The sequence below is a fragment of the Seriola dumerili genome, unplaced genomic scaffold (assembly GCF_002260705.1).
Source record: "Seriola dumerili isolate Sdu_G_001 unplaced genomic scaffold, Sdu_1.0 BDQW01000741.1, whole genome shotgun sequence".
NCBI lineage: Eukaryota > Metazoa > Chordata > Actinopteri > Carangiformes > Carangidae > Seriola > Seriola dumerili.
The window spans coordinates 461,439-479,816 of NW_019174996.1; the positions used below are offsets into that span (position 1 = coordinate 461,439).

The 18,378-nt window shown below is 45.4% G+C and overlaps 1 protein-coding gene across 1 annotated transcript in view; it reads left to right on the plus strand.

The window, feature by feature from the left end:
* The window catches only part of LOC111236884 (5'-AMP-activated protein kinase subunit gamma-2-like), a 26,492-nt gene extending 9,599 nt beyond the window's left edge, over positions 1 to 16,893 (plus strand). The window contains exons 5-18 of the mRNA XM_022765782.1: positions 6,521 to 6,726; positions 10,304 to 10,352; positions 12,287 to 12,396; positions 12,755 to 12,836; positions 12,958 to 13,016; positions 13,236 to 13,281; positions 13,436 to 13,490; positions 13,773 to 13,899; positions 14,028 to 14,193; positions 14,312 to 14,349; positions 14,435 to 14,581; positions 15,255 to 15,348; positions 15,876 to 16,139; positions 16,742 to 16,893. Of these exons, the coding sequence (XP_022621503.1) occupies positions 6,521 to 6,726; positions 10,304 to 10,352; positions 12,287 to 12,396; positions 12,755 to 12,836; positions 12,958 to 13,016; positions 13,236 to 13,281; positions 13,436 to 13,490; positions 13,773 to 13,899; positions 14,028 to 14,193; positions 14,312 to 14,349; positions 14,435 to 14,581; positions 15,255 to 15,348; positions 15,876 to 16,139; positions 16,742 to 16,893 (1,595 nt within the window). The remainder of the gene's footprint in view (positions 1 to 6,520; positions 6,727 to 10,303; positions 10,353 to 12,286; positions 12,397 to 12,754; positions 12,837 to 12,957; positions 13,017 to 13,235; positions 13,282 to 13,435; positions 13,491 to 13,772; positions 13,900 to 14,027; positions 14,194 to 14,311; positions 14,350 to 14,434; positions 14,582 to 15,254; positions 15,349 to 15,875; positions 16,140 to 16,741) is intronic.
* Positions 16,894 to 18,378: the final 1,485 nt, after the last annotated feature.

An 18,378-nucleotide genomic window follows, 5' to 3' on the forward strand; every position in this document is an offset into this window, starting at 1 on the left:
ATGGTCGTGTGCTTGTGTAGTGTTGTGGTTGACATCCACTGGCCCACCCGCTGCTCGTATAGGGTTTGGGAGGTAACACCACTGTGAGTGGACAAGCTTGGACTCACTTTATTTGGTACTCTGGTTGATTGAAGTCGCCTGGGTATGTGTCTTCCCTCTGCACTGATCGCGGTTTATCTATCTCGTTACGTTTAGTTCTGTATTTAATACAACTTCTACTTTTTAGGTATTGTAGACCTATGGCGACAGATCAGGCGAGCAAGCTCGGCTGTTAGTGTTTAACAGGGGGTGTTGCCGATAGTGCATCGTTCTTGTTCTCGATGAACAGAAATCTTCTTGCTTCATGTGGAGTCGATGCTAGAACAGATCAGGCGAAAATCTTGGGACGCTGCGAAGGGATGAATCTGCATTTAGGATTAGCGGTCAGAGGCTCGAAAAATCACTGACCTCAGGAAACGACTATTTTTAGGCTCATTTGACACTCACTGAGCTTTCACACACACCGGGTTCATAAGTTTATATGACTGGTATAATATTTGTATATGAAGCTGTGTGTGGAGCTGGGGAAGCTATCTGAGCAGAGTCTAGTCCCTCTTTTATGCTGTGTCGAGTCTTTCAGTGCCTATAAAGTTCAAATGTATCATTATCCATTGAACATTATTATTATTATGTAATATTATCATTATCATTTGATTGTTATATTATTATTATTATTATTCATGTATTTTATTATTATGTATTATATAGGTTTATGATATTGTTATTATTTATTCATTAATCAATGATTTATTTATCATTATTCATTATCATTAAATTTACTGGGGAGGGCAGCGTAAACAAGAGTCCTGTCTGCAGCTTCAAGGAGACGCTAGGACACAGAGGAAGACCGACACTCATGGTTGGATCGTATTTAAATCGTTAGTGTGTGTGGGTGTTTGTGTGTGTGTGTGTGTGTGTGTGAGACAACACTGCCACCCGCTGGTCATGTTGGAGTAACACAGTTGACAGTTGGACTCACTTATTGATCCTGATGTGTCTTCCCCTCTGCACTGATACTTTATTCTAATTTATTTTGTATTTTATACCTTCTACTTTTTTATTATTGTAACCATGGCGACAGTCAGAGCAGCAGCCATTTTGTTTTCAGGGTGTCCGTCCGTCTTGTTCTCATGGAAACGATATCTTCTTCTAATGTGGCACAAACATTCACTTGGACTCAAGGATGAACTGATTAGATTTTAGCGGTCAAAGGTCAAAATCACTGACCTCAGAAAACACTATTTAGCCATTACTCATGACTTCACACACACGGTTCATATTTCATATGACTGTATATTTTTATATGACTGTGTGATGTGACCTGGAACTAGTCTGAGCAGATTCTAGTCTCTTTTACTGTGTTGAGTCCTTCAGTGCCTATAAATAAAATGTATCATTATCATTATTATTATCATTATTATTATCATTATTTTACTGAGGAGAACAAGAGTCTGTCTGCAGCTTCAAGGAGACGTGGACACAGAGGACGACACGTCCATGGTTCTGATGTATTTAAATCTAAAAGGTTAAGACTCATCACACTGACCCCCCCCCCCACACACACACACACACACACACACATGCTAACATCACTTCAATCACACGTCACTACTTTACTGACGAGGTTTATCACACTGACTGCAGACACACACACAGACACACACACACAGACACAGATCATTCTGTGTAATGGCTGCACTTTATTCTCTAACACTGACCTTTTCACCCTTTTATCTTTATTTTTAATCGCTTCTTTTCTTTTTTTGGGGGGGGCTTTTTTGTGCCTTTAATGGACAGGACAGTAGAGACACAGAATGGGGAGGCAGAGGGGGGGGGATGACTCGCAGGAAAGGGCCATCCGATGCGGGAATCAAACCGGGGGCCAGCTGCAGCGAGGACTGTGTTTCTTGCAGGAAATATTAAGGAGTCAGGGTCTCCTCCTGCTCCTCTTCCTCTTCCTCCTCCTCCTTGATGTAGAATCTGTTCTTTAATTTAGACTGAATGTGCTGAAGCTAACTGTCCAAATACTTGTGGCCTGTTCAACACAAACTAGATTTCTGCTCTTCTGTGTGTGTGTGTGTGTGTGTGTGTGTGTGTGTGTGTGTGTGTGTGTGTGTGGCCTGTTGGCACTTTGTTTTATTCAAAGATTATTGAGTTAAAAATCAATTTAGACTCTTAGAGGGAATAAATAAGCTTAGCTGCTTTTATTAAAACACACACACACACACACACACACACACTCACTCAGCTCCTCGCTGCCCCTCCCGTAGGAGTTTCCAGAAGCTGAACTTGGCATCTCTTCAGTTAGAAATTTGGCAGCTTGCTCACTTTCTCTCTCTCTCACACACAAACAGACACACACACACATACACAAACACACACACAGCTAGCTAGTTAGCTCTGGTGCTAATCGTGTAGAACAGATGAGTGTGTTGTGTTAAACGCTGGTTTGGTGACCTGGTGACCCCTGCAGGTTGATCACAGAAACCCTGTTGAAGTGTGTCCAGGAGAGACCACATGGCCCCCGGCCGCCTCACCACAGACATTATCTGGTGAGTGTTCGGTTCTCAGTCCAGGGTTCGGTCCAAACTGGTCCAAACTGGTCCAGACTGGTCTAAATTGGTCCGGCTGACATTAGAGAGCTGTAATCCCTGTGACTGTGATCCTTTAATGAACCGGGTGAGGCACATCAGGCCCAGATGGAGCGCATGGTGCGTTTGTTTTCATCATCCTCAAAGAGACAGGGGTGCACTGCAAAAAATGTCTGTAGCACGTCCGTCTGTGTTTAAGGGTTTCTGTGGATGAATCATGTTTTTTTGTCCCACGATGCTGATTGGCCACAGAGATGTCGACGTCAACCACCCCACTCTTGATTGGATGGCCGTGCAGCAGCTGACTCGTGCTTTCGATAAACAGCTTGTTAAAATCAGACAGGGAGAGAGGAACACCTCATGTACACAGGTATGTGCTGGGAGTGACCCCCGCTCCTCCGGGGGGAGGGGCCAGTGAACATGCTCAGAGCCAATACCACCGCCACATTGTATCCTCACCTGCAGTACAGGTGAGACCTGCAGCCTTCGTCCTCTTCAGTCTGTCTTCACACTCATGTAGAGACTGTTCTCATTTTTTACAGTGTAGACAGGAGAGGGAGGTGTGGCTAACATGGGCAACAGGACACACACACACACACACACACACACACACACACACACACACACATACACACACACACACACACACACACACACACATACACACACACATCCACCCACACCATAAACACAGCGATACTGAGCAGAGCTGAAACACTCACAGGACTCTGCTGCTGGAGAAACACCAACCTCCAACACTTCGTCTGTCTGTCTGTCAGAAGGACCACCTGTCTGTCTGCCGGGGGGGGGGGGGCTGGAGGCTCCGATGTTTTACAGTTTTGTTTTGATCTTTACTGACTTTATTCAAAACGACTCGATTCTGCAGCAGCCAATCAGAGCAGGTTTTCAGACTGTGGAGCCTCAGGATTCGTTGATTGCTGATGAAGCTGGGAACCAGGACACATTTACAGTTAAATTAATTTCATTAGTTTAACTAATTAGATCAAATCTTTTTACTTAATTACAAACTTCATCACTGCAGTTTAATCTGATTTATCTCTTTAGTTTTGTTTGTCACAGTTTGACATAACGTTAGCATTAGCCACATAAGCTACTGGTCATACCAGTGTGAGGCTGAAACAGCAAAAACCTGCAGTGATGGAGTTTTGTATCGCTGCCTTTTGTTGCCAATAAATTCATTTTTTGATTTTAAAACATTCAATTTTTCATCTTTATCTTTTTATTTTTATTTTTGAACGTTTGATGGCGATGAAGCGTCTGAGCAGTCTGATGCTGAGGAAGTGGAAGGAGAAGGAGAGATGGACGGGGAGGAGGAGGAGTGAACCCTATGGAGGAGAAGAGGTGGAGGAGGAGGAGGAGGAGGAGTGGCAGACAGACAGGAGAGACAGACAGATGCAGAGGAGGAAGTCTGAACCCTGTGGACAGACAGAGGAAGACCAAAAGACGCAGGAGAAGAAGAGTGAGCTCGGCCGGAAGAAAGAACGCAGGAAGTCTGAATCCAACATGGATGAGGAGGATGGGAAAGACGGGAGGAGGATGGAGACGGGCAGAGGGAGAGAAAGGAGGAAGTCTGCGTCGTGGATCATGGTGGAGGACAGAGCAGGAGGACAGACGGACAGGAAGCTGAAGGAGACCGACAGACGGATGCTGCGGCGGCGGTCAGAGCCCTGTGGCATCCTGTACGTCCAACTACTTCCTCTGTCCATCAGGAAGAGGAGGCAGCTGCTCCAGAGACGCACGGGACGCAGGACGTCCTGCAGCGAGGAGGGGGACGGACAGATGAGTGGAGACAGGTCGGAGCCCTTCGACCTTCTGGACAAGAGTAAGCTGACAATGATCCAGTAACATATACAGATTACCATAGCAACCATTCAGGAACACAATCACCGACCACTTCCACAGCAACCACCTAGAACACCCTAATAGCCATAGCAACAGCCAAGCAACCACTCACCGTCAATACCACGTGTCACACAGTGATGTGTCAGCTAACAACTGGTAACCTAGCAACACATTAGTAACCATCCAACAAAACAACAACAAAAACGAAACACCCTAACAACCACCTGGCAACACATTACTGACACAAAGCAGTAACTCACAACCACCTAACAACGTGTTAGCAACCATTTAGATCATCACCAACAACCACAAACAGCCACCTGACAACACCATAACAACTTAATAACACAGAGCTGCAGGGGTGACGTACGCCTGTAGCCCGGCGCTGAAGTTAGCTTCACTCTGGTTCCCTCCACAAACAGCCAATGGGATTATTAGAGATATACAACAACAAACACCCAAGAACAAGAGTGTCGGTATAAACATGCGGCTGTGACGGTGGACTGGTGAGTAGATGATGTTTAACGTCACGGCGACCTCTGTCGTCTCATTTAGACACTGGTTAACACCCCGCCTCTCTAACAGCCTGTCTCCTGTCTCTGTCCAGCTCCTCTGTCAGCTCCGGCCTCCTGGTCTGAACCTACATCAGTCCTTCCCGCTCAACACCACCCGTCTGACAGACTGAAAGTGTGAGAGCGGGAACACATAGAAACTCCAGTGTAATCCTGTTATCGCTGCAGTTTGACTATGTTCTTCTCACGTTAGCTGAACCTGTAATCACTGTTTGTTTCAGTCGCTGTGATGTCACTGTGATGTCACTGTGCTGTAGTCACAGTTCAATCAGAGGAGCAGCAGCTGATGTGAACTGTCTGGTGTGGCTGTTTGTATGTTGTAGGAGAATCTATCAAAACCTGTTGTGTCAGGTTGTTGGTCCGTCTCTTAACTCTGTCCTCCTCTGTGTGTGGCTCTCAGCTCATTGGTTCCAGATCTTTAGGACAGAACCTGCAGACTCTGGGTTTTGTTCTGATGATGTTTTTTTATAGATGAAATACAAGCAGAGCTGAAATCCCCAGCTGCTTATTAAAACTTTAATTCAACAAACCCTAACCAACCAATCAACATGTAATGATGAAAAAATACATGATGATAGTAATGATAACGATAGTTTCAGGCCTTTATTGATTTTTCTGATTACGTGCTTTGACTCCCTTGTAACGGAGAACTTTCACTGTGTGTGTGTGTGTGTGTGTGTGTGTGTGTGTGTGTGTGTGTGTGTGTGTGTGTGTGAGTGTCCTATCTAATCCGTTAAAATGCCTGTCTGTTTGTGTAGAGTTTCATATTAGCAGAGTGGTACGTGTATGTGTGGGTTCTTGTATTAGAGGGAGAGGTACAAGGCAACCTACTTTATTCAGCACACACACACACACACACACACACACACACACAGTACTTACTGTTCTCTATTGTTGTGTCTGGGTTTGTTGCCGACATTATTCACATTTCTTAAACTTTGTCCACAAACACAATGAAGAGAGAGAGAGAGAGTTTTTTTAAAGGTCAGTTTGTCTCCGTTTCTTCACTGAAAACTGATTTTAGCTGTAAATCAGTTTTTTCATGTAACAACAGATTGTGTGTGTGTGTGTGTGTGTGTGTGTGTGTGTGTGTGTGTGTGTGTGTGTTGAACCCGAGTGCTTTGTGTTTATTATTAGTATTTCTATTATAATCTCCCAGCTGTCACAGAGCACTGACATCCAGCATCACTGCTAAATACAGACTATTATCACTGCGGTGTGTGTGTGTGTGTGTGTGTGTGTGTGTGTGTGTCTGTGTGTGTGTGTGTGTGTCTGTGTGTGTGTGTGTGTGTGTGTGTGGATGATGTGTTCATGCAGTGACTCAGTGTTTCCTGCAGAGGGCGATGTTCCCTTATTTAAAGGTTTATTTAAAACTCTGACTCCTCTGTTTTCAAATCCATCCCTCACCCTCTCTTCTGTCTCTATCCTTCTTCTTCCTCCCCTCTCTCCTCTCAGCCCACAGCCTCTCCTCACCCCCTCCTCCTCCTCCCCCTCGTCAAGAGGAGGTGAGTGTTTTCCGTCTGGAGACGTACCTGACTGAGCCGAGGCGTCCGGAGACCAGGAGGCTGCGCTCCTTCTCCTCACCTCCCGACACCGGACAGCGCTCCTCCTCCCGCTGCCAGCTGCCTCCTCTGGCTCCGCCCCTTCCTGTCAGGAAGCTGGTAAGTGAGGAGCGTAATGATCATCCATGTTTGTTGGCAGCTTGTGTTTGTGGCTGTGATGGATCAGTGAAGGGGGTGTGTTCAGGTCAAAGGACTCGCACTCAGAGACAGGAATGATCAGTTTGTTTTTAGACATGGAAGAAAATGCTGAGCATCAGCAGCTCAACATGTAGGAGGCGCTCAGAGCTGTGACTCCTCTCCATCATCAGGCTGTTATCACCTCAGTCTCAGGCTCAGTCTGTAAATAAAGATGGACCCTCAGGTTTCTGAAACTCAGAGTGAGCTGCTCCACTGTCGCCATCTTGGCAGTGCCTGACTCCGCCCCCTAACTGTCAGCAAATCCAAATATGGTCAAAGAGGAGGGGCATGGGTGGAACTGAGACTTCAGTTCATGTCAGCTTGTGTCAACCATACACCCATCCACCTGTCACTCAGAGGCCATGCCCTCAATCCTCCATAACTTTAGTCCTTAATAAAATGTTAACAGGTGAGTTATATAAACAGGTGAGTTATATAAACAGGTGTCATGAGGGGGAAATTAGCTGTGGAGACCAAAACAGTTTCTGTACCAGGCTGTAAACATGTTTATTTCTGCTGTAAAGTTGGACATTTTAACATGGGAGTCTATGGGGACTGACTCACTGTTGGAGCCAGACTCTAGTGGTCATTAGAGGAACTGCAGCTTCCATGTTGATGCTTTATGTTTCAGTCTCAGAGGTTGATGGTTGGTCTCAGGTAGCATCCACTTGATTGGACGGACAGACTGCAGCTACAGCAGCTGCAGCCAATCTGTGAACAGGGGACCAAACGTCCTGTTGAGCCATAGACACAAAGAGGTGGTGGCCGTAAGTCATGAAAATGTGATCGTACATTACATCATAAAAAATGTCACTTCTTGTCACTTGGTTTCTATGGAAACGTCTCAACACTTCCTGTCAGAGCAGACACAGTTGACCAATCAGCTGTTCCTGCTCAATCAGTCTGAACTACAACATTAACTTTGACTCAACAGAGATTTAAGTCAAACACTCTGTAACCAACTGTATCACAACACACTGATGCTCGGCTGTGGTCGGCTCAGGTCGGCTGTTCCCGGTCGGACTTGGTACGTCAAGTATGCACAGGCAACAAGACCGAGACAGGAAACAATGCTTTCAAAATAAGATCTCAAATCACTCACGAAAATAAACAAACAAAAAATTTTTTCTCTCTTATACAGTTTTTAATAATTTATTTATTTATTCAATTATTTCTTTTAGATTGTATCACCCAGGTACCACCCAGGTAGAGTGGGTGGGGGGCTCTAGTATTGAAGGGGTAAATAAAAACCCAGGCAGCTGATGAACACCATGATGTACATGGATTAATAAGAGCAACATGTTTGTATGTAATGTTAAAACACTCCATGTCTAATATTATAGATGTATGCAAGAAGTGAATTTCCTTTTTATGCTGTTTTTTTTTCTCTAATCCAACCTCCAGGACTGGGGCCAAAAGAATAATAAGAATTTGATCACAAAAAAGCAAATAACTCCAAAGGAAACAGTACAAAATAGTCTCATAGCAGTTAATGGGTGTAATTCTTGAATGTTAGTCATAAAACCACTTTAGTCTCAACTGGTTGTTCAAGAAAATTAATTTTTGATACTGTAATAATGTTTAATTTGAATGATAATGTGCTTGATATAGGAATCCAGAGGGAAAACTGAACCCCTACAACACTTTCTGTGACATTTGTCACCTGCAGTGTTTCTATTTGGATATCTCTTCTTTACTAATGTAGATTGAATATATAATATATATAGAATCGGTGATCGATTTTCTTGATTTTAATGCAGCAGTTTGCTGTGTTCAGTAGCAACAGTAATATGTCGGAATATTAAGTAAGCTTTTTAATCACACTTTTAGTCATGCTTTTGTTGTGAAATCCCTACCCGGAAGCGCAGTCCGTTAGCTCCGTTAGCTTGTTAGCTGCAGCGGCTCCGGTGGTCGTGGCTGTCGTTTTCAACCTGAAACCGAGCGGCGGACACAGGAATCGAACGCTTACCGGCGGATCGGGTCCTTCCAGTCGGACAGACACACACTATGGAGCCGTGAGGATTTTATTCGTTTCCGGTCAAACATCCCGAGGTCGACATCAGCGGCTAAAAGACACCGAGCAGCGGGAAAGAGAGAAAAAGATCGTTAATGAACGGCGACTGTCAAGTAGGTGCTAGCTAACGTCACGTACTGTACGTTTCATCAGTGATGTAGCAGCAGCTCCGACTCCATCATATCAACACTGAGGCCGCCGCCGCTTCTCCTCCGTGACAACAGGCTCCTCCATCACCGCTCCACCGCCCCCTCACCTGCACCAGCGTCCGCACGTTAGAGTCCTTTACACTGACGTGTCTCGTGCTGCAGGCCGCTTAGAGATGCACTATATTTAATAACTGAATGTATTAATACACGAGTTCATGTCAGAGCAGTGTCACCTCTCTCCTGCATCTGTGTGATGAAATATTAAATATAACATGGGTTTTAATTGATCAAACTCAGTCTGCAGCCAGAATAAACCACATTAGAGTCATGTGATTTTCAGTGTTGTCAGATCATCAATCAGTCAATCAATCAATCAATCAATCAATCAATCGACAGTTAAATTTGGCCGTTTTCAGCATTGGTTGATTTCACAATAGATCTGAAAGTAGTTTCTGCTGCTGCAGCCTCTAACTTTTCTCTGGGCTCTTTATAAACCGAGTTTCAGTGTGACTGAACAAACCATCCCTCAACAGGGGAGGAGGTCTCAGACACCATCTATCTCCAATTTACAATGTTGCCCTTTCATCCCTTCCCAGGAGATTCAACAATCTAGCCTCAAAGCATAACAACTGTTCACAAGTGGCAAATGACTCCAACGACTGTCGTAGAGAACTAACGAAGTTGAAACCAACTTTTCACCAACAATAGTCATGCCAACGACTGTCATTGATCCCAAGTGACTCCTACGACTGTCGTAATAACACAATAGAGCAACTAACGAAGTCGAAACCAACTTCCCACCAACAACGGTCGTGCAAACGACTGTCGTTGACACTTGGAGCACAAACAGAAACCAATGACATCATCAGCCTTGTGAACGCCCACAAGAGGTTAAATACTTGGGTCTCCACACCAGAAAGTTAGACCAGTCCCAGCCTGGTCAGATGCGTACACGAACTGATGAAGCCTCTTGGATGAGAGGTGAAACGTCTTCCCAGACAAATAATCAAAGTCCAGTTGCGTTTTGATTAAAAAAAAAAAAAAAAAACTCCTTTAGGATAACCATGGACCTGGACAAATGAGAATATACACAGGCTGAGTGTGACTGAGTGTCACAGGATGATTGGTGAAGCTCTTCCTGTGGATCCAGTTGTTTTAATAATTATTCAGTCTTTTAGTCTTAGTTTTCTCTGTGTTAATTTGACTCAGACATAAATATGTTGGATAATGTTACCAGGACAGCAGACTGGATCAGTCTGTACTGGTCCAGGTCTGCAGAGATTTTCATAGACTTCTGTTTGTTGACTGACAGACTGTCCTGTGTCGTTGTCGGCAGGTGGAGGTTGCAGACAGCATGTCGGAGCAGCCGGATCACGATGATGCCGGTGAGACTGTTGATCAATGTTCCTCATTCATGTCCTCACTTTAGTTCTTATCAAACTAACAGGAGGGACAAGTACATGTGTTGGGGACTATTTTCAGGATTAATCCACATTGATGCTCAGGTTTGGTGTGTACAGTGAGCCCACAGACCACGCTCTCATGCACACCCTGAATGACAGGCACACAGAGGGCCAGTAAAAAGTTAGTAGATAAACCTCTTCTCTTTCTCTCTCTCCATCTCACCTCGGCAAGGTGTCACCACGTGTCTGCACTTCCTGTATCTATCTTATCAAATTAAGAGCCCTCTGCAGATTTGAGTAATTGCAGAAACACTGAATTATAATGTTTACCTTGGAACGGGATCGTCTGCTCTAATGACAGAACCACAGCAAGCAAGACGTCACATTTCTGCCTCGACCCACTGGTCAGTCATGAATCTTCCCTGACAGACAGTGATGATGATGATGATGAAGGCTGAATTCAGGTGTGATCTAATGATCTATACTCTCAATTTCTCCATAATTATTCTCTGACCTTGAGGTAACGAGATAAATTAACTCATTCAGACTGTATTAAGTACCTCATGGCTGGAACTGGATCCTGTTTGGGCTTTTCAAATTAAAAGTGAGGTGATAGGTGAGAGATGACACTAATCGCTGGAGTGTGCTGCACATCCATTATCTGTATCTGAGACGATGACGAGTGTGTGATTAGAAAATAGAGCGGCTCCCAGAATATCAGTGATTTGAATCATCGGTTGATCACACTCAGAGTCAAGTCTCATCGTGTCCGTTTGTTTTTAGCTGAGTCACTGTTCACACAGGACAACAGCAGGACACGGTGTCAACTTTACTGTCAGAGAAGTCGACCAATCTGCTGCCGGACCAGACGCAGGTAAAACCTCCTCCTCTACCAGCCAATCAGGAGGCAGGATTTAACTCAGCTGTGTCCAGGACACACTTCAGCACAACACCTGGCAGTCAGAGAACCAGATGCTGAGCAACCAGCCATCAGCTGTTCTGTTGTCATGACAACAGATGGCTCATAGACAGGCTCAGCTGATCAGTTCTGAAGTCACCACGGCAACCATCCCGTACAGATTAGGCAATGAACAACATACACATTGTTGTTAATAGTATTATGATAATCTGAAGGGCGAGCGAGCCTCACTGCCACTATTTGGTCTCACTTTGTCTCTTTGACTCAGCAGTGTTCATGTGTGATCTCACAGGAAGTGATGTCACTCGGCACAGAGGACTGGTCTCAGACTGGGACCAGGTCCTGACTGTGACATACCCATGAGGCTCTGCCACAAGTTTGTGAACCGGTTCCATGTTGGAGCTAGTTGCGGACACAAACCAGTGGAAACAGTCAGCTGACGTCAGCAGTGGTAGATTATATCAGCTGCAGCAAATTAATGTTAATTACTGTCAAACTTCAGTCTGATGGTTAATCAGCTGAGATTGTCTGTGAGTGACGACGCATCACTCTGTGACATCTCTCTGTGACCGACATTGAGAAAGGATCAGCTGATCGCAGCTCGTTAATCACAGCACTCATTATGAAGAACAGCCCACTACAGACTAACAAATGTTATATTACTGGATTAATTACTTATTGATACATTACTGTGTTCATCAGTATAATGGTGCAGCTGCTGGTGGGTTCTGAGTTTCCCTCTGATCAATGTCTTATTTGAACCTCAATTAAGCAACATCATTAATGAGTAGATTTTATTTTATATGATTCACCTGAATGTGCAGAGGAACCTGGTACTGTTAAAGTGATAAATGCAGAGGAGTAGAAAGCTAGAAATGTGTGAGATCATATAGCAGACAGAAACCCTAGAAGAAGAAGAAGTTGTGACCTTCAGCAGTTTAATTACAACAACAACCTGAACTCCAGTGAGATGTGTTCACTGTTTGTGTGTCTGCAGTGTCGGAGGAGTCTGAGAGAGACATCTACATGCGCTTCATGAAGTGTCACAAGTGTTACGACATCATCCCCACCAGCTCTAAACTGGTGGTCTTCGACACCACGCTGCAGGTGAGTGAGCAACATCCACCAACACATTCTGACACATACTGACACACACACTGAAGAACTGACACACACACTGACACATACTGACACACACACTGAAGAACTGACACACACACTGACACATACTGACACACATACACACACTGACACGCACATTGACAATCTGACACACACACTGACACACACACACACTGACACATACTGACACACTCTGACACACACACTGACACACACCACTGTGACACACAGTGACACACACATGGATGTGACGTCCTCTGTAGAGATTGAAACGCAGCGAGTAGCAGGCACATTCAAAAAGTCTCCAGGAGTTTTCTAGTTCTGATTGTTGTTGTTGTTTCAGGTGAAGAAAGCGTTCTTTGCTCTTGTGGCAAATGGAGTGAGAGCTGCTCCACTGTGGGAAAGCAAAAAACAGAGCTTTGTGGGTAAGAGAGTGTGTGTATGTGTGTGTGTGTGTGTGTGTGTGTGTGTGTGTGTGCGTGCCTTAGGTTTAGCAGTAACACAATCTTCATCCAGTCTGAGGTCATTGATCTTTCTGTTTGTCAGGAATGTTGACCATCACAGACTTCATCAACATCCTGACCAGATACTACAGTTCCCCCATGGTAACACACACACACACACACACACATACAGAAAACATGGACGTAACATCAGATCAATGTTTTTTATTTCAGATGTTGACAGGTGAGAAGATCATGTTCAGACTTCTGTTCAGAGGAAACAGGAAATCAAATGAAATAATAATAATGAGAATCTTCCAGCTGCTGCTGATCTCTAAGTATTAAACAGCAGCACAGTCAAAGTGTCTGTGTCTCCATCAGGTTCAGATCTATGAGCTGGAGGAACATAAGATCGAGACGTGGAGAGGTAAAGACCTTTTTCTCACTTGTGTGTGTGTGTGTGTGTGTGTGTGTGTGTGTGTGTGTGTGTGTGTGTGTGTGTGTGTGTGTGTGTGTGTTGCAGTTCTCTGAGATCATATATCATATATGTGTCATAATAAAACGTATGTTTATGTTGACAGAGCTGTACCTGCAGGAGACCTTCAAACCTCTGGTCCACATCTCACCTGATGCCAGGTGTGTGTGTGTGTTTTTGTGTGTGTGTGTCTGTGTGTTTGTGTGTGGCGTTATTATTAGACTGTTCAGGCATCTGGAGTCAGAATCACTGAATAATTTACTAAGAGCTGAAAATAAACTGAGAAGGAGAGAGGAGAGGAAACACGGAAAGGAAATAAGGAAAGGAGTGGAGGAGAAAAAGGAGACAAGCAGCACAAAATAAATGTAAACATTAATTCATAAACTCTTCTTGTCTTGTCTTCACCCCACCCCACACACACACCCCCCCACCCCCACCCCCAGTATATTTGAGGCTGTGTACTCGCTGATAAAGAATAAGATCCATCGTCTTCCCGTCATCGACCCAGTGAGCGGGAACGCTCTCTACATCCTCACACACAAGAGGATCCTCAAGTTCCTGCAGCTGTTTGTGAGTGTTGAGCAGAGAGCTCCTGCCCCCTGGTGGACAGACTGCTCATTACACCTGTTCACCTGACTCACCTGCTCACCTGCAGCTGTTGTTGATCAAACATAAATAAACCTGTGTGTGTGTGTCAGGTGTGTGAGATGCCCATGCCGGCCTTCATGAAGCAGACTCTGGAGGAGCTCGGCGTGGGGACGTACGCCAACATCGCCTACATCCACCCCGACACGGCGCTCATCACCGCGCTTTCTGTCTTCACGCACCGCCGCGTGTCCGCCCTGCCCGTCGTTGATCACCATGGTAACTGTCAGACAGCACAACACCACTGCTGCTTTATAAGACACCTGTGAGACTGAAGGCTGTGTGACGGAGGGGTGGGGTCACAGAAGAGTCTGAACATGTTGTGGTCTGTTTGCAGGTAAAGTGGTGGACATCTACTCCAAGTTTGACGTCATTGTGAGTAAGCGTGTCCTCTGGGGACACTACAGTCTCAGAGTTGTGTTGACTGTGGACAGCAGCTGAGTGTGATGTGTGTGAACAGAACCTGGCAGCAGAGAAGACCTACAACAACCTGGACGTGACGGTCACTCAGGCTCTCAGACACCGGTCCCAGTACTTCGAAGGAGTCATGAAGTGCAACAAGCTGGAAACACTGGAGACCATCGTGGACCGCATCGTGAAGGCTGAGGTGACACAGACACACGCACACACACACACACACACACACACACACACACACACACACACACACTGATCAGGCTTTCAGACAAATGTGGTCAGCGCTCTGTTCGGGGAAGTCGTGTGTCACCACGAAGCAGGAAACGCCTGCTGTTTAGACCAAAGCTGCAGTTCCTCTAATGACCACTAGAGTCTGGCTCCAGCAGTGAGTCAGTCCCCATAGACTCCCATGTTAAAATGTCCAACTTTACAGCAGAAATAAATATGTTTACAGCCTGGTACAAAAACTGTTTTGGTCTCTAGAGCTAATTTCCTCCTTCATGACACCTGTTTATATAACTCACCTGTTTATATAACTCACCTGTTCACATTTTATTATGGACTAAAGTTATGGAGGATTGAGGGCGTGGCCTCTTTGAGTGACAGGTGGGTGAGTCTCAGCTCCACACACACCCCCCCTCTTTGACCATATTTGTATTAGCTGAGAGTTAGGGGCGGAGTCAGACACTGCCAAGATGGCGACGATGGAGCAGCTCACTCTGAGCTACAGAAACCTGTGGGTGACGTCACCAAACAAGGAGGGAAGACACGGAGACAAGCAGCACAGAATAAATGTAAACATTAATTCAAGAACTCTTCCTCTTTTTGTGTGTGTGTGTGTGTGTGTGTGTGAGTGTGTGCAGGTTCACAGGCTGGTTGTCGTTGATGAGGAATCTCGAATTGTCGGCATCGTTTCTCTGTCCGACATCCTGCAGGCGCTCGTATTAACCCCCGCAGGTACACACACACACACACACACACACACACACACACACACGGCAGACAGCCACCATGCCAGACTGTGGTCACACACGTCATCATTCATCGACAGTCGGGAATCGAACCGCCAACCCTGCAGTTAATGGTCGACAGGTGGGATGAGGCTGCAGTGATGTCACAGTGTACTCCAGGACACCGTGACATCACTGCTGGGCGTGGTCATAGGTGCAGCGAAGAGAAACACTGATGAGGGGCTGTGACCTCTGACCTCTGAGAGCAGCCTCAGGTCCTTAAAACACATTTTAAACCTGTTGTTCACTCAGACTTTTATTCTGAAGGTTTAATTTCTGATAATCTATCAATCGATTAATATCAACTTTAAGAAAAGTGACGTCAGCTGAAACAGATTCACATCACTTTTTCACAACTCATTGATTATTGGCTGCAGATTTTCTGGCGATCGACTAATTGATCAATTGTTTATTTTGGCTGAAGCGTCTCCATGGAGACGAAACAGAATCATATCAAACTCTTCCTGTCTGCAGGTCTCGGGAGAAAGGAGTCTCTCCCCTCTCAGCCAGCAGCTTTGGACTCAACAGGACCAGAGTCAAGCTGTAAACCTGACCGGGACCAGGACCCCGAGCTTTGCACAGAGACAGAAACAGAAAGCAAACCTGAACCTGATCAGGAGCCAGGTAAAGACCCAGAGACAGAGACGGTCTGTGAGGACACTGATACTACAGAGACCTGCCGACGTGGGGAGACAGAGGGAGAGGGGGAGGGGGAGACAGCAGAGACAGATGGAGGAGAGGAGGGAGGAGGGAAGGAGGAGGGTGTGAATAAAGAGGAGAAAGTGGAGGAGGAAGAGGAGACTGGTGAAGGAGTGAGGGAGGAGGAGGAAGATGGAACTAAGGGGGAGGAAGGAGGGGAAGTGGGTGAGGAAAAGGAGACTGGTGAAGGAGTGAGGGAGGAGGAGGAGGAGAAAGTGGAGGAGGAAGAGGAGACTGATGAAGGAGTGAGGGAGGAGCAGGAGGATGGAACTAAGGGGGAGGAAGGAGGGGAAGTGGGTGAGGAAAAGGAGACTGGTGAAGGAGTGAGGGAGGAGGAGGAGGAGAAAGTGGAGGAGGAAGAGGAGACTGATGAAGGAGTGAGGGAGGAGGAGGATGGAACAGAGGGGGAGGAAGGAGGGAAAGTGGGGGAGGAGGCAGGAGGTAGCGGTGAAGAGGAGGAAAGGAAGGAGGATGTACAGAGGGAGGAGAAGGGAGGAGGAGAAGATGCAGGTGAAGGAGAGGAAGAAGAGAAGGAGGAAGAGAAAGATGGAGGAGGGGATGAAGGAGGGGAGGAGGGGGAGGCAGCATGACGTCCTCATCTGGCGTCTCTCTGGACTTTGTCGCGACTCGCTGCGCTCAAGTCGAGCCGCTTACCACAGAAGAAGAAGAGGAGGATGGAGGGACAGGAAGTGGCGGCAGGCTGGCGTGTGATTGGCTGGGGAGGCTCTGGGAGTCTGAGGAGTCGCCTCAGGGCTGCCGTTCTGGAGGTGGGAGGGGGCCAGTGGGTGATTGAGGTGTGCTGGACCAATCAGATCTCTGGTGGTCTCTGAGGTTCAGTGTAGACACATCTGAAGGAGTTTCATTGGCTCTGATGATCAGGACCCGTATGCAGACATCTTACAGATAAAGGTTTCTCCCAACTTAAAATAATGAGCGTCAGTCCAAACTTTATGATTCATTAATTATGACAAGATGTCACACTGATGGTTGATATGTAATATTTGCTCTGACTGGATAAACAGGATGTGACCTGGAGTGGAGGAGGAGCAGGTTCTAGTTTATTTACTGCAGGATGGTCACGTGTGTTTTCATCATGACGTCAGACATAAGAACTGAGTTGCACTCTTAGTTCAGGAGTTTTCACTTTTCCTCAGTGAAGTTGGTCTCAGCAGCTGTGAAGAGGATTTAGGAGAAACCTTTGTCAGAAACTTTTAGTGCGACTCTTAGTGGTCAGATGAAACACTTATTGAATACGGACCTGGATCATCACTGACAGACTTAGTCAGAGAGCTGGTGGAGACCAAACCCAGAGCTCAGAGAGGGAACACTGGACTGAGACTCTCCAGCTGCAGTTGCACATCAGTGTGTAAATGTAGAGAAACTTCACTGATTACTAACAGCGAGTCTGAGCAGGAAGGGAAGTTTTAATTACCGATAACTCCAGGTGGAGAGTTTGTCTGATGAACAAAGAGCCATTAAACTCTCTCAGAAATCCTCCTATCAATTTTAGATATAATCAACAGGAAGAAGACTCAAAGGTTTCAGAATAATATAACTGTAAAAAATATTATTTATTACAGAAATAATCACTTTTGACATTATTTAACTATCATGTCTCCATATTGATCTGTGTGACATCATAAATGGGCGTGTCCATCGTATTGTTATTGATGCCTTTCATTTTAGCCGCAGCTACTGATTGGTGGAGAGAGTTTAAATCAATAAATCATTGTTCTAATAGATTTTATCCCAGATGTGAGTGAAGCTGTTTATCTGCTGTACCTGGGGTTAGAATGAGTCAGATATCAAACTTTACTCATTCTTTATGTACAGACTGTATGTACATTGTTTTATAGAGGTAAAGAATCTAAAGTCTGCTTTGTTACTTTGGTGTAAAATTTTAAATGAATCTGTACAAACATAGATTTTATTGTTAAATTAATGTATTTATAGTTTCTAGTTCACAGAGAGATTCAGATGAGACAAACCTGATCACCTCCTGAACCTCTTTCTCCTAAAATGCCTTTTTCTAAAACTTTTTTTTTCCTGTGTGCCCATGGGCACTCTGGGAAATGTAGTGTTTTAACATGAAGGCGCAGGTGTGACAGTCAGGCTGAATTTAAACGTGATGCGTTCGCTGTCCTCATGTCAAGTCCACACAGGGACTAAACGACGAGACTGATGTGTTTCCATGGAGATAAACTGAAGTTCTGATAGTCTTGTCCTGTTTTATAAATGTACTGTTTATGTTGCTGTTGATGAAGCAATAAATAAAACA